The sequence below is a fragment of the Dama dama genome, chromosome 15, assembly GCF_033118175.1.
Source record: "Dama dama isolate Ldn47 chromosome 15, ASM3311817v1, whole genome shotgun sequence".
NCBI lineage: Eukaryota > Metazoa > Chordata > Mammalia > Artiodactyla > Cervidae > Dama > Dama dama.
Genome location: NC_083695.1, coordinates 82,687,587 through 82,703,740, shown reverse-complemented (window position 1 = coordinate 82,703,740; position 16,154 = coordinate 82,687,587). Strand labels below are relative to the sequence as shown.

Below are 16,154 nucleotides of genomic sequence, written 5' to 3'. Positions count from 1 at the left end.
ACCAAGAGCCAAAGCTCCCAGGTGGGCCCATCACCACCCAATTTACCACCACAAAGAGGCCACATCCTAGCACGGCCTTCCGTGACCTCAAGGCAGCCGGGAGGGGCCCGTTGGGACCCTCAGTCCCAACGACAGGACACGGACCCAGTCTGTGCTGGAACGGCGAACACCCCCTGCCACCCTCCCCGAACCCGCTCTGGGACTCCTTCCTCACTTGTAGATGAAGGGGCCGGGCTGAAGCTCTGAGGAGGCCCCTCGACGCCCACCCCCTAGTTCCGCTGTTTGTTGCCGCCCCCTCAGGTGAGGAGAAGACAGTGGGCCCAAGGACCAAGGAAACTGGAGGGGAAGGTGTGGTAACTGGAGGTCAAGGGCAGGAGACCCAAATATATGGAAAATGTGCAGGACATTTTAAAATATTCAGTTCCCAAATGTCCCATAGGGGGCAGCTGACATCAGCCACAGAGCTGAGCAGATAGATGCATGACCGGATTTTATTGGTGTTACACGCAGGGGCACCGCGCCTGGCATTTAACAGGGCACGAGAGTGAGCAGGACATCTTCGCTCACGGTGTCTTCACTGCAGAATCGGTGTCTGTGGAGAGAAAAAGAATGCTTTCTAAGTGCTGGGCATCCTTATTTGGCAACTGGACTCATTCAGTGGAGGTAGGCTGGTAGCTTCGAACAGTTCCTGGAGGGCTGATTGCCTGGGGGCTTCCAGTGGGTGGGGCTGGCCTGGACTCAGGACACAATCAGGGGTGGATGGTCTCTGGGCACTCTGGCAGCCAGGACTGTGAGCTCCTTGAAGCAGGGACTGGGCCTCTCACAGCTCTCCTTCTCTACAACCCATGAGAGTAACCCAAACCCCTGGCACATGGATTTACAGATGGACTCACTCTTGGCTCAGTCACTCTGAGGACCCAATTCAACCTTACAGTAGCTCCAGAAAATACAGTCGCTACAGTAGACTGAGCTCCTACTAGCTGCAAAGACACTAGCTGTTCACTGTGTGTGCGACGTGAACTTCCTTCTCAGAACACAAGTGTGCGGAGGTGTTGTCACGAGTCCTCCATCACAGGAGAGGAAACTGCGGCACAGAGGGCTCTCAGTTAATACGTGGAAGACCAAGATGCAAATACAGGTCTAGCTGACGTCATGGCCCACATTTTCTATGGTTGGGTCAACTCCAAAGCTACCGTGACCTTGCCTTTCAAGCCTGGAGTTGGGGGCCTGGCTCTCTGCTGGGGCTCCCCCTCTCCTGTCTTCCCGACACGACAGGGAGCTGGTTACCTGAGTCTCACCACTGGTGTCATATGTGGAAGAGGGCGTAGCTCTCTCCCGTGACTGGTGAGAATTCCATGTCAAAAATATGTCTCATGACAATACATGTAAAAAAGCTTTATAATTAATTAAAAAACAATGCAGATGTAAGTGGTTATGGTTATAGCCCTTCTAGGAAACACGGGCTTCTCTCAGGTCTCACCACCTATGAGCTCTGAAGCTTCACTCTCTTTCCTCACCTTCACTGGCCCCTCCCCACTTTCCCTCTGTATTTCATTTGTCTTTCCGGGAAGCCCTAACCCTAACCTCCAATCATATTCCGGCCCTCTGCACGGGAGGCCTGCCCTCGGCAGCCTGGCCTACCCCTGCCCATTTCATCCTCCGGGACCCTCTGCCTGCCTTCCCAGCCACTCTCTTTGGGCCCCTCATGGGGAATTCTTATTGTGTCATTTGACCTTTTGCATCAATTATAAGTCTAATTTTCCAACAGCTACATTGTTAAGCCCTCCAGAGCATCTTCCCCTCTGTCTTTGCATCCCCTCAGGCACTCCTGGCATACCTGGTACTTAATCAAGTCAGAGAGGAAGGGAGGGAGGAGGCCAGTGTTGGGCGGAGAGAGAAATAAAGGGGAGAAAACTACATTTTTTTCTTTTGACACCATGTCACTGGAGGGAATTCCTGTCAGCAGATTCCTTGGCAGGACTTGAAACCAGGATAACTTCCACATATTAACTAAAAAAATCTGAGGGGTATCTGAAAGGAGGTTGGACCAAAGTCTTACTTTTCTTTGGTCTCCCAATTATTATTATTTTTTAAAATGTTAATTATTGGCTGTTTTCCCAACAGCAAAATATTTGAATAAGTTAATGAATTCAGCATTTTTATTCCCCAGACTAGTTGGTGAGGTTCGATCTTCCTATATTTAAAATATCTGACGTCTACCATCCAGCTTTTTTGGGATAGATTCCCTCTGGAGTTGGCAGGTGGGGAAGCTGCACATAGGCCTCTGGAGAGCTGAGGTGACAGCTGATGGACTCAGGGCCTCAGGCATGGCCTCAAGCATATTCTGGTCCCTTTCTAGAAAGTGCAGAAAGACACTGTAGGGTGCCTTGCCCTGGCTGATTCAGTCCTGTATTTTTTCCTTTCTCAGATGTACCTGTGAGCAAGTCATCTCCTGGGAACGCCTCGTGTTGTAAAGATTCCAATGAGACCACATTCTTCTGACCTGATTTTAACCACACGGTCCCAGGATACAGGCAATGGCTCTACTTGCTTACAGGGCCTGGGGAACTGACCTTCAAGCCCCAGTGTTCTCTGGAAGGGCCGGCAGGGGAGGCCTCGGCTGCACCCCCGGCCTGCCCAGCATTCCCCACCTGCCTCCTTGGTGCTGTGCTCTCTGAGAGGATCTTGTTCTGCTGACCACCCGTCTGGGCCAGCCTCTCCATCCTTCCTTCTGAGAGACAAGGAGGACCTTACAGAGGTCATCCAGCCTGAAGAGACAGCTGTGAGGTCTGCCAACCCTGTTGTCCCTCTGCCCAGGGGAGGGACATTCTCTGGGGCCTAAGTTTAGTGACCCCACCTGACCTCCCAAACCTCAGTCAGTGACCAGGAGCCCCTTTCTGCCGAGCCCCACAGGGGTGTCCTCTTGGCTGGACTTGGGGTCTGAGCTTTGGTCATTACCCCCGTATGCCCCCCAGCTGGGACAGTTGGGGACATCACGGGTCAGGATGAATATTCTGCAAGTATGGCCATCTCAGCTCTCTCTTGTCTCATCTCAAATTTTATATCTTTTGCTAAAACTGATTTCTTCTTCTGTTACTCTGAGCTTTCATGGGTCGTCCCCTCTTTAACATGTAGCCATCCTCCAACCCATATTTATAACCTTATATCCCTCAGAAACTATTTCTTATCATCTGTCTTATTTTTCCTCCTCAGTTTTCACTGAAAGTGGAGCCTTATCATCCATGCTTCCCAAAGTGAGTGCTGAGGACCCTGGCTGAACCTTAACTGACCTTCTGGGGTGAGTTTCCATGACAAATGCAACTTTCTACAAACATCCTCAGGAACAAGCCAGCAAAGACACTTACTCGGTCTTTCCCTCTCCCTTCTGCATGGTGATCTTGGCTGCACCCACTTTGGGGAGGGTTGAGTTTACCACGTTGTTATTCCAAAGAAACTTGACTTTCTCAATTGTTCCAACATCAATATCTGCGTCAAACTCACTGGAAAGGGTGGAGCCTGGTTTGACAATCCCACTTGAAATAGAGAAATAGAAACATTCCCATTCACTACAATAAGTTCTAATGAACATATAAGTCCCTGCCACTTTTCTCTACTCGAGATTAATTAGATAATTTTTCCAAACTAACTCTCAGATAAAGGTTAGAAAAATGAAAAACTCAGTTACAATGCCATCAGTCTCAAGCTACTATTTATTTTTGGCCATGACACATGGCATATGGGATCTTCGTTTCCCAATCGGGGATCGAACCTGTGCCCCCTGCAGTGGAGGCTAGGAATCTTAACCACTAGGCCATCAGGGAAGTTCCTCAAACTACTATTTAAATATTATTTCTTCAAATGTAAGTTCATTTATCTTCAAAACTTTGTTATAGAAAACCATGTAATTCTTTCATATTTTTCTGCTCGAATTATTTGTAGAATAACAACTTATTCACTTATTTTAACACAAAACACATGTGTGACTAGGCTAGTCAGAAAACATGATATCTGGGATAGCATTAGATTTAATCTTAAAAAATCTTATCTATTGAGAGAGAAAGAATTAAATGCCTGGATTTATAATAGAGAAAAGAACACTTGTTAGCAGAAATCTGAAATTAGCTTCAGTACATAAAGTAAATAATTTAAAAGCCATTCAGAAAAATATGCAAGCATGTCAATGCATGCATATGAAAGCCCTGTGTATCACCAAGTGAGAGATGGTGTCAGAAAAGGAAATTTACTTGAAGACATTGTATTGACGAGTGTTTCCCTTATTTCCAAACAAAGCAACTTTGATTTGACCAGTGGCTGTTCTTCCAGCCAGTGTTACAGAAACGCCATATCTCCAGCCTGCACGGGGCATAGAAAAGAGTTCAGTCTATTCATGCACAAGGGAGTGGACCCACATCTCAGATCCCTGTTCCCCATTCCTTACACTGAGGCATTGAGATAGAAAGTTCTACATGTTAACCTGCAACTGGAGCTAGGCCCTAAGGAGAAGCACACATCTGGCAGTGGCCCCACCCCAGTAAAGGGACCACTAGTCACACGTGGCTGCTTAAATTTAAACTCAGATTAAATTAAATTAAAAAAAAAACTCCTCAGTTTCCTTAGCCACATTGAAGGTGCTGAATTGCCGCACATGGTTAATGGCTGCTGCCCTGGACAGCACAGAGCATTTCCACCACGAACTAGAGTTCTGTTGGACAGCTCCACTCTAGAAGGACAGTGATGTGAGTGAAGGTGAGACGAGAAGGATTGAGGGCTTGTCCCCACATTTGAAAGGTAACTTGGGATGTGTCCTCAGAGCCTCAAGGGCCAGGTCTGTGTTTCCTTTGCCTCTCTGTGGCTTGAGCAGTCTCCAGCACAGAGGTCATCAAGATTTATACCTGAAGAGCTGTCTTGGCCCCCAGGAGCACACACATGTGCACACAAACTTGCACATCTATGACCACACACTCACACACATACATAAGCCCACACGTGCATGCGTGCTAAGTTGCTTCAGTTGTGTCCAAGTCTCTGAGACTCTACGGATTATAGCCTACCAGGCTCTTCTGTCCAACGGATCCTCCAGGCAACGACACTGGAGTGGGTTGCCATGCCCTCCTCCAGGGGCTCTTCCTGACCCAGGGATTGAATCCACATCTCTTATACCTCCTGCACTGGCAGGCAGGTTCTTCACCACTAGCACCACCTGGAAAACCCCATAAACACACACATGCACACACGTACACACATGTACACATACACCCACATACTCATATATACACATTCCCACACACACACATAGGCATGTAAACACACACACACCCCCACACACACTTTGCCTGACTTCGACATGTCCTTCAGGTCCTCAGAGATGTTTTCTCTGCTCCTTCCTCTGGTCAAGGCTGTGTGCTCTGTCCCCCCAATATCCCAGCAGCAATCTGCCAAGCCCAATGCACTTGGAGCTGCTTGCTCAGTTTCCATCTTCTCTGCTGCATTATAAATTTCATACTAGAGTGTTTACATCCTCCCTGCACCCCCTGTGTCTAGCACAGTCTGTGGTCCATAAATAAATGTTAGTTGATGAATAATATATGGCTTTTGAATGTTTAATTTGTCATTTTAAAATATGGGCATGTATTTCATGCATCACCACATCAGAAGAAGGATTGATTCATCAACATCTTTTTAAATAAATATGTATTCAGTGATGGAAATATTCCCTATCTTGATTGTGGAGATGGCTACATGACTATTCATTTATCAAAACCCATAGAACAAGCTATATACCACAAAGGCTGACTTTTGCTGTACATAAATTATATCTCAATAAACCTGACTTAAAGTACTATATAAGACTTGTATTATATTTATGTATTTGTATATACACAGTCTCTCTTTTTTTTTAAAGTGCAACATCTTAAGAAACTTTCATAGGGCAAGTTGGCACAAAGTGGCTGAAACACGCCCGTCTCTACCCTTTGTCTGAGCTCATTCAGCTGAATTTGGAGAGAAATTACCCCTTTCTGATTCCTATTCACCCTCCACCAGATAGTCACCCCTCCCCCACACCCATTATCAAGATGGACATATGGCTAGATGGCTGGAAATGGAGAGATTGGAGTTGGGCTTCTAAGTGGGTTGGACAAGCAAAGAGTTGGTATCAAATAAATTTTGAATGAATAGGAAAACATATGTAGATGAGACAATTTTTATGATGAAGAGAACAAAAGACTGTGGAGTGGCAAAAATTCAGAGAAGATGGCCACAGAAACATGTAAATAACTGTTAACCCACTAGCCATGCTATTTGCATGAGCTCATTTTATGCCATAGAAATAAACTAGAAGTAAAGCAGACCCTTTCTAAATTCTCAGTTGAGTCTTAAATGGGGTAGTTTGAGTGGATGTGTCCTTTTACTAAGATAAAATGTACCCACAAATATTTCAGGTTATTTTTGTTTATGTAGTATTAGAAATCACACCTTCTTTACCAGGGCAGGATAGTCACAACACAATTTATGAGCAAATTTGCTGGAATCTCCTGTGTTCAGGAAGAACTTCTGCTGCTCCTCATGTGTCTTGCCAGCAAATCTGTCAGCATAGTGTCCCATCTGTGGGCACCCTTCATCTAGACAGGGGAAGCACTTGTTCTAATGAGAAAGATGGATCTGGCTGTAAGGTATGTTTGTCTCTCTATGATCCACCCATCTTACGAGCAATTTTCCTATAGTCTGAGTTTCCTCTTTTATAACTGGAAAGAGATTGGAAAAGATGGTGTCTAAACTACGTTCATCCAGGATGTGGTACCCAAGCCTGAGGCACATCACATTAAAACTACTTCAGGAGGTTTAGAAAATATTGATGCCTGGGCCCCAGGTTAGATCAAATGTGGCTTCCATCAAATGGTGCGCTGGTGAATGATTAATAGGCAACACTGGAACAAAAAGTCTTTTGTAGTGTCTACCAATTTCCATGCTATAAATACTCTCTGACTGTGGCTAGTTTCAGGCTACCAACATGATGTCACTGAATGGGGAGCTGGGGAGAGATGGTCACACCCGGCTCCAGTGTATCACTTCTTCTGTTTCTCTTATTGCCAGCTGCATAAGACACAACCCCCCTCCCCCGGCCCCCAGCCTGGCATCCACCTTTCCTTCTCTCTGGTGTGTATATTCTTCTCTCACACATTCTATTTTTGTTCTGCTTTGGTCAGAAATCTGCACTTCTTCTCCTCCTTCTAAAATCTGTGATTTTCCAAGCAAGATTCAAACTTTGCCTCCAGCAGGAAGCCGTCCTAGATCACTGAATTGATTGCTCTACTCTCTGATTTCCCAGAATCTTCCTCTTCCACGTGACTCTTCTAGAATTGTAGCTACCTCCTGCTTAAAGGTTTTTCCCCCTCCACTCTACGGAGGGGTTCACTCCACGTGAACTCTGACAAGCAGTGCCAAAAAAAATAAGGGATGATCAGAAACTGGTGAAGAATACTGCAGACCCCAACATAGCAGGACAACAGCACCACCGTGGGACTCAAGGTGGTATGACATCTTACAGACTCAAAGTCCCTGTAGCAAGCACAGGGGTATGCGGTGAATCCTTTGGGATTGAGGATGCTCTCTGAGTAGTACTTATAGCTTCTCAGGGGATTGCAAGCGATGAAGTCCCGGGTTCCTGATGAAGCAAATGAGGAAGTCTGCACAGGTGGCCGGGGTCCCGTGACAACTTCTCTGCCTCTCCCTCCAAGTGGGATGGGACTATATATTCAGAAATTTAAGATGAGTCCAAAACCCAGACACAAAATGACAATTAACATAGAAAGCCTGCTTTCTGATTGCTGGGCAATGTTTTGAACTCTTTACGTGTATTGTCCCTATAACCCTCACTTTTCTTCAGGGGTTTCCCTAGTGGCTCAGATAGTAAAGAACCTGCCTGCAACGCAGGAGACCCAGGTTTGATCCCAGGATCAGGAATATCCCCTGGAGAAGGGAATGGCAATCCACTCCAGTATTCTTGCCTGTCCATGGGATTTCCATAGACAAGAGTGGTGACTCTCATGCAAACAGGATTTCCCATGGATGGAGGAGCCCAGTGGGCTATAGTCCACGGGGTCGCAAAGAGTCAGACATGACTGAGCAATTAACACTTGCACTTTTCTTCAGAGATGGGTAAAACACCATCCTTAATTACAGAAAGTTATATAGACTCCAGCCTCAGGTTTCAGATTTCAGCTAGGAGTGGTGGAGCTGGGATTTAAACCCAGGCCTATCTGGTGCTTGAGCCCAGGCCTCTAAGCTCTGTGCTGTCCTGTCACCCAGGCACCAGGTTGAAGGTTCTTGAGGACACAATCAGATGCGGCATGACCTCCCAGACATGACAAAAGCAGGACAAGGACATTTTCATGACACACTCAGGCAAATAAAAAAGAGGGTTGACTAGTTTTAGGTGGCTTTACGTGAGCACTCCGTTCACTCTCACAATGTCTTGCTCCTTCTTAGAACCTTCCTTGGCCCCTACAAACTCTTGCCAAGTGGTAGCTATCATAGCACACCTTCAAGACCTGGCCTGAACTTGCTTGGTTGTTACTGATGGAGAGTCTATGCTACTCTGTTCTCTCAAAGCCTCATAAAGCCATGAAAGGCAAACACATTGGTCCTCAGCCTTAACATTTGTTTCAGTGGTGTTCATCCCTGCCAGGTCATTTTGCTCACATTCAATAAAAATATTGCATCATTTGTGGGGCCAAATGATCAGTCTGGCTGAAAATTTCACCTATTCGTTGTCATTCTGACTTTATCTGATACAGAGAGCTGTATCTGAATGAGGCCCATAATCCCAGTTGCCGACCGTTGATAAAGAACAGCCACATTGAGTAGCAAGTCTCTGCTCGAACCTTCATTACCTGTGATTGCTTCTTATTGCTGCCCCAACATAGAAGAGCAGTGACTCTCATGCAAACGGGTTTGCCATGGACACGATTGGGAATATTCTCATTTTATCCATGGAGTTGAAGCCAGTAACATAAGCTTGAACCATACCATAAGCAAGAACTGGTAGAAAAATTCTCTTCAAGTCAGGATAGTTACTTTTATGGTATTTCCTTCCTTTATTAGGTAGCTATCAATTGACTGTTTGAGTTAACAGCTTTAAGAAATGATTTTGTAAATCTTTGTTGCTTATTCATTCCAGGACACCCACAACAATATTTTAAGGAAATAACAACCAACAGAACTGAGATATAACAAATGACACATGGCTGTATTTTTAAGAATAAGGTCTAGAAGGGGAGATTGTTTAACAGTGTGTTTTCATTGTTAAGCTTTGCTGTGGGAATGGCATTGCTCCCCCAGGGAAGTGGTTCCCCCACTCTGCTCAGCCTTTACCTGCCCAGATGCCATCTAGGTCCACGATCTGCGACAGGGCATTCTTCCTGCATCCGGACATTTCCTCTCTGCCATTTGGGAAGAAGTCAAGGTGACCCACCTGTTGTTTCATTCCAAAGCCTGAAATATTTAGAACAGCGGTGAGCTTTTCCTAATGCAGGGCTCTCCTGCTTAAAACACGATTGCAAAGTGCTTGCAGTTGGAACATTGCAGGGCTCACCCATGAATGGGATCAGGGGAGCTGCATCCATGTGAATCACATCAACAAAGCCAGTGTCGGAGGGGTCGAGTCGGACCTCTTCAGGAGTACCCTCGAAATTTGCTTCTGCAGGATCCAATCCTGAAAGAGATGACCAGTGCTGCACACAATAGGTCTGGCTGTAGGTGCCAGCAAGATGGAGGTTGTACAGTTGCCCAGGTTGTGCACTACCCAACTAACTCCAGGAATACCCTGGAGCCGTGCAGTGCCATGGCCAGGGTATGAAATATGGAGCCATCAAGTCTCTATGATGCTTATTACATTCTAGTGCATGGATAGAGAAGGGCAGGTGAAAAAAGAAATTCAGGTTTTGTTTAGGAAAGGATTTATTTTTTCTACAACATATTCTCCCACTTCCTTGTATATCTTTCTTCTTCAACTTTCTCTTTCCCTTCCCAAGTTTGAAGGGAAAAGGGGAGAAATAGTAAGAATCAGTAAGTATCCTGATTCAAAACAGATTCTGGGACTAGGATGCATGCATGTGTGTGTATATGCTAAGTCGCTTCAGTCTTGTCCAACTCTTTACGATCCTATGGCCCATAGCCTGTCAGGCACCTCTGTCCATGGGATTCTCCAGGCAAGAACAGCGGAGTAGGCTGCCATGCCCTCCTCCAATGGAATCTTCCAGACGGGGGGATCGGACCCATGTATGTCTCCTGTATTGGCAGGCAAGTTCTTTACCACTAGCACCATCTGGGAAGCCGTCTGGGACTAGGATGCCTGGCTCCAAAGCCATACTTGGCTATTTCTTGAGCAAGTTGCATGACCTTGGGTGAATCACTTGACTTTTTTTATGCCTCAGTTTCCCCATTTATAAAATAGGGGTAATAATTCAGCTATGATAAGACTAAACAAGATAGGATATGTAGCATTTGGCAAAGTGACTGGCACATTGTTATGGGTATGTAAGTAAATATTTAGTATTTTTTTCCCCTGACTATACGGTGGCACTTGTGGCAAAGCCTTCCAGGCTCTTTAGGGTCTCAAAGAGTTGGACACTACTAACTATATCTCCTTGACAGGACTCCTTCAAAGACAGTTGTCTTTGAAGATTTTATCAGAGAAGCTGTAAAGGCACGAACATAACTGTCTCTTGAAAATAAATGGTAGCGTTCTTATAAAGGCAGAGACTTGCTTAAGCCATAAGATAGGAGAACTGGGATTGAGTGTCAGTTCTATCACTGACTAGATGTGTGACCTTGGGTGAGTCATTTGCTTCCCTCAGCCTTTTTCTTTAGTTCTGAGGATTAAATGAGAAAAATGTAAAGCACTTTGCAAAGTATTTGGGATAAGTAGGCACTTAATCTATGCTTACTGTAATAGTTATATTAGCTTCATAATGATTATATTTCATTGGTGTAATTTGTTGTTATAATTTAAAGGCTTTGCTTGGGTTAAAAGGATGCTTTTGGTGTGACGGTGATGGTATTTCTTCTGCCAATGAAGGCAGTGGAATTTTTGTGTTCTCTTCTGCCCTTGATTTCAGAGAAGGGGAAAAAGAATGACAACATGGATCCTTCTTAACTGTGTTTGCTCATGTTCATATCAGTCTTGCTCTGCATATTCCTGGGTGCCCAGTCCTACTAAGAGAACCACACCAACAGAAAACATGGATCTAGAGAGGAGGAATGCGGACAGAGCGGAGGAAGCAAAGGGAACAAAGCCACTACCTCCCCTGCCACAAAGATAGGCCTCTGAGGAGCTTCCCAAATGTTCTGTGCAGATTCTAACCGGCTCTGCCACAGCCAAGGGGACGGACTCCTTGGGGCCAGCTCCAAGCTAGGGAGCCTTGTATCATGTCCTGGGGCTACTGGGGACAAAACCTGGGGCCCTGGCCCTCGAGTCTTACCTATAATCCTGCCCAGGCCTAGAGTTTTTCTCCCTGCCTCTCCTGCCACATGGGCCCCCAGGCTGTGGCCAATGAGGTGGAAAAGTAAGTAGCTGTAGTTCAACTGGAGAGGGAAGATTGTATTGTCAGGATATTTCTCTGCTGTGGTTTTTGCAAACCTAAAGCCATTACTCCTCTGCTGAAAACCTTCCACTGCCATTAGGATGAAACCCAACTCATTACAAAAGCCTCAGAGCTTTCCTGACTCAACACCTATTTTTCTAGACTCTTTTTCTACCCACACTTTTTGTGGGACTTGCAGTTCCTCAAATATGCTGTATTTGGGTCTGTTTTCAACTTCTCTTCCTGTTGTCATCTACAGCTTAGCCATCAGCTCTCAACTTAGATGTCTCTTTCTGGGAGATATCCTTAATTACACATGGGGACTAGATTCACTGACCCCCATGTGCTCCTATAAAGCCTTGTAGCTACCCCCTCCCCATCCCCCATCCCCACATCAGAACCCTGATCACACCCTATTGGCACTGTAAACTCCCCCAGGGCCCGGGACCACAGTTGTCCTCTTTACATCCTGGCAGAGCTCCTGACACTGTGCTCCTAAATACCGGATAGACAAACAAACAACACAAAGCTCAAAGTGTTCACACCCGCTGGTCTCAGAGATGTTCACCCAAATGTACTTATTTATTACAGGTCTACAGATCCACAGCGCCTCGATTCAAAGTGAGTTTTAGGAGTAAGACTCTGAGAGCGCTATCAATTATATTTCCTCTTTAAACACAGAACCCTCAGTTGCATCTTCATACAGAGACCAGTGGGTGTCACGTGCCTCCTCTGCAGCCTGGCCACCACTCACCTTGTGCATGGCCAGCATCTGGGCCATCTGGGTGCCCACCACACACACATTGTTGGGGGCCTGAGTGTAGGTGGTCTGGGAGCCTTTCTTCCAGTCCACACAGATGCAGTTCACCTCCTCCACCTCAAACATGTTCTGGGGTTGGAGAGACCCCAGGTGGTTATCATGGGGCTTATGAATCCACATCCAAGCAGGGCTCAGAAATAGTCCCTGAGAGTTACCACTGGCCCTCTTTCTGTCCCTTCCTAGCAGGAGCACTGGGATGAGCTTGACTTTGTTAGGAATCTTGTTGCCAGCAGGAATTATCCCTCGGGGGGTTTGTTATGAGAAAGGCAAATTAGCTTCCTCTCTAGCTTGTAGATTAATTAAAAGCGGACCACTCTGGTTTTCTTTGACTAGATTCAGTAAGGTTGATTCAGTAAGGCAGATAAAACCAGGGCATCATTTAAAGAGCCCTGTTGAGCAAAGAAAAGGTCTCAAGTGCATTCATTGTCTGGAAGCCCGGGTCTAACTGACTTTGTGGATTTGACCACCAGGGGTCCTTTTAGCCTCTTGACAAAGCCTGGGCTTGCTTCACCCCAGGCTACAGGGCACTAAGTAAGCTCTAAGGTGGGAGGGAAGGGTCACTATTTTTAGAGTTAGGATAGCATAGTATTTCACAGAAGAAAGACACAGTGCAGATATTTGAAAAATGGAACTGTACTGATTTAAAATATATTGGAGAATTCTGAAAGGGAAACTTCTTCCAGGGTGTCACAGGAACTGATATATGCTTAGAAGTTCTGCCAGGGAAGACATAGGACCAGATTGAGTCTAAAATGGTGCTATAAATTAAAAATCCATCAAGAATCTTTTCACATACATGATACTAGTATGTGTGGTCACACACACAGATACTAACAGTTGTTTTCTCAGGACCTTTATTTTTAAAGCAGCCCTGAGGAATCTCTTACAAACTTGGAGAATTTGGAGTATAAACTATATCTTACAGTCTACACATTAAGATACTTATTAATGATGGGACAGAAGCGATACTGAGTTAAATACCTGGTAAAATCCGAGGTCAAATGCAGAATGATTTCACTTTTCAGGGTTTGTAACTTTTCCTGTTGACATTTTAGGTTGGAGTTATTAACGTGTGTGTGGAAGGCAGGCTGTTAGGATAAATTCTTAGGTGTCAGAAAAACATATTGAATCAGTGAACACAAGAAAGGAAGGGATGGATGGTATATTATGTGTGTGTTTGTGTGCCTTTGCACATGTATGCTTGTGTGTATGTGTACATATGTGTGTATGTGCATGTGTACACATGTGTGTTATTCCATCATCTATCCTTCTGACCTAAAGACGCTCTATTACGGTGGGTTTTGGCACTTTCTATTCTGCAGTTTAGTGCAAAGGCTTCCCAGGTGATGAAGCAAGAGAGACAGGTTCAGTCCCTGAGTAGGGAAGATCCCCTGGAGGAGGAAATGACAACCCACTGCAGTATTCTTGCCTGGGAAATCCCATGGACAGAGGAGCCTGGCCGGCTACAGTCCATAGCGTTGCAAAGAGTTGGACACGAGAATCTGTGAGGAGCTAAGCACGCACACATTCTGCCATTTTGGGCACCGGGTCAGCCTTAGCTCCTCGCATCTCAAATAAATGACCATAGCACATATCTCTGACTCTTAGGGAAGTGGGAAAGACTTGAACAAAAGGAACATAATCCCTCATCCATGGGAATACAAAGTAGCCTCACTGAAATGAAGCAGACAACGTTTAGGCATGATCTAATCAGAAATGAGAGGGTGGAAGTGATTGCTCACATAGCAAATGCCACTGCTTCAGGCTGCTGATGCAGTCCAGAAATGTAGAAAGGGCTTTTTATTTTTGTGAAGAGGCATTTTAATTGCATAGTAAAACCTCAATATGTCAGGGTTTCCTGTTTCCAAGTTCACTATTTGAGATTGCATAAAGGGAGGTGGAGGCATTCGTGGGAAGGAAGGGCGTATGCCTGTGGCACAGGCCACAGAGGTTAGAGCCGGGCCCTGCCTTGCACATGGCCACCAGCCAGCTCTCATCTCCCTTGTCTCTGAAGCCATGGATGATGAACCGGGTCTTCTTGTCTGTTTGGAAATTGGACGCCTCAATCGTTGATGGATCAGAGGAATGGAGAATCTGTGACAAACACAGAAGGGTTCCATGTTTTTGTAGCCCAGCCACTTTGGCCAGTCTCCTTCTGCCCCATTTCTGCCTGTTCCAATGCCACAACTTTTAAAAGTTTAGCCAAAAGCCACCTCTTCTAGGAAGCCCATCCTGACCTCTCCCTGCCCCACCTTCTGAAGACAGGAATCATTATCTCTACTAGGTCTGGATTGTGACTCATGGTCTGCCTTCCGTAGGTTTTTTTTTTTTTTTTTTTTTTTTTTGGTAAGCTCTTTGCCACAGACCAGAATCACATAACCAGCTAGAGGTTCTGACAAAAGTGAAACATTCATTCAAGTCTTTTTTTTTTTTTTTAACCAGAGACCAACTCTGTCCAGGTCTGGCTAGGCCTGGGGGAGCAGCTGGTAGGATGGGGTGGAGGAGAAGGGTACAGGGATAAGGAACTTCTGGTCCCCGAGTAGACACAGCCGCGCACTCCTCTACAACAACATTAGAATAGCAGAGGTCTCACTTGAAAGTTGTTTGGGTTCTTGTTGGTGTAGAGCAGGATGCAGGTGCCAATCTTCTCCAGGCTCTAGGGGAGAATTTTCAATGGCCTGATTGCAGTCCCAGCCCAGGGCTTGGAGTCAGAGAAGCACCCAATAGAATCATAGCAAACTTCGTTTCCTGGACAGAAAGGATGACTCTGCTCAGAGATTAGCTCCCAAGGCTGGGCTGGTCACTCCCCTGCTTGGGGACAGTCTGAAGACCAGGCAGAGTCTTGCCTCAGCTCCATCTACTGTCTTCATGCCTGGCCTCCATGCCCATCTTCTGATTAGGGACCTGTCCCACTGAATCCCACAGAGACCTCTCTGCCTCAAACCACCAGCAAAACTTAAAAGTTCTGTGTTCCCTAGAGCCTGTTATATAGAGTGAAGTGAGTCAGGGAAAAAAAAAAAAACAAACTAGTATTGTACATTAACACATATACATGGAATCTAGAAAAATGGTACTGACAAACCTATTTGCAGGGCAGAAATAGAGAGGCAGACATGGAGAACAGACTTGAGGACACAGCGGGGAAGGAAAGGGTGGGATGAATTTCGAGAGTAGCATTGAGATATGTACACTACCATGTGTCAACTACACAGCTAGTGGGAGCAGCTATACGGCACGGGGAGCTCAGCCTGGTGTTCTGCGATGACCCAGAGGCAAGAGGGAAGGGATGGATGTACATTGAGAGCTGATTCACATTGTACAGCAGAAACCAACACAATGGAAAGCAATTCCCTTGAAATTTTTTTTAAAAAAGTTCTATCCCCAGAGCTTCAGATGTGTTTATTTGACTACTAATGTGATAACAGGCACTGGTCAGTCAATATGTTAACCCAGACAAAGATGTAATGCTTTATCTAGAAAAGTCTGGCCTCAGGCATCCTGGGCATAAAGGTGCGCTGATGGGAAATGCTCTGAGGCAGGTCCCCCACAAACTGCCTCCTCTCCCAGGCACTGGGGCAGCCCTATCTGCCTCTCTGTGGAACCTTGGAGCTGTCTGAAACCCAGCCATGGCTGAGGTTTCTCTGGCCAGTGCTGAGATGATGAGTTTAAGTCCTTCCCAAGAGGCAGGTGGGATGTTTCTTACCTTTGGCTGCTCCCAGCAGGAAAAGAGAAATTGTCCAGATGTTCACCAT

The 16,154-nt window shown here is 45.8% G+C and overlaps 1 protein-coding gene across 1 annotated transcript; it reads right to left on the bottom strand.

Moving 5' to 3' along the window:
* Positions 1-528: 528 nt before the first annotated feature.
* On the bottom strand, positions 529-16,154 carry PNLIPRP1 (pancreatic lipase related protein 1). The gene is given in 12 exon segments (XM_061163172.1): positions 529-592; positions 3,366-3,533; positions 4,245-4,353; positions 6,504-6,642; positions 7,545-7,663; positions 9,373-9,492; positions 9,593-9,712; positions 11,481-11,583; positions 12,337-12,471; positions 14,371-14,496; positions 14,996-15,150; positions 16,106-16,154. Coding segments are annotated over 12 exon segments (1,407 nt in total).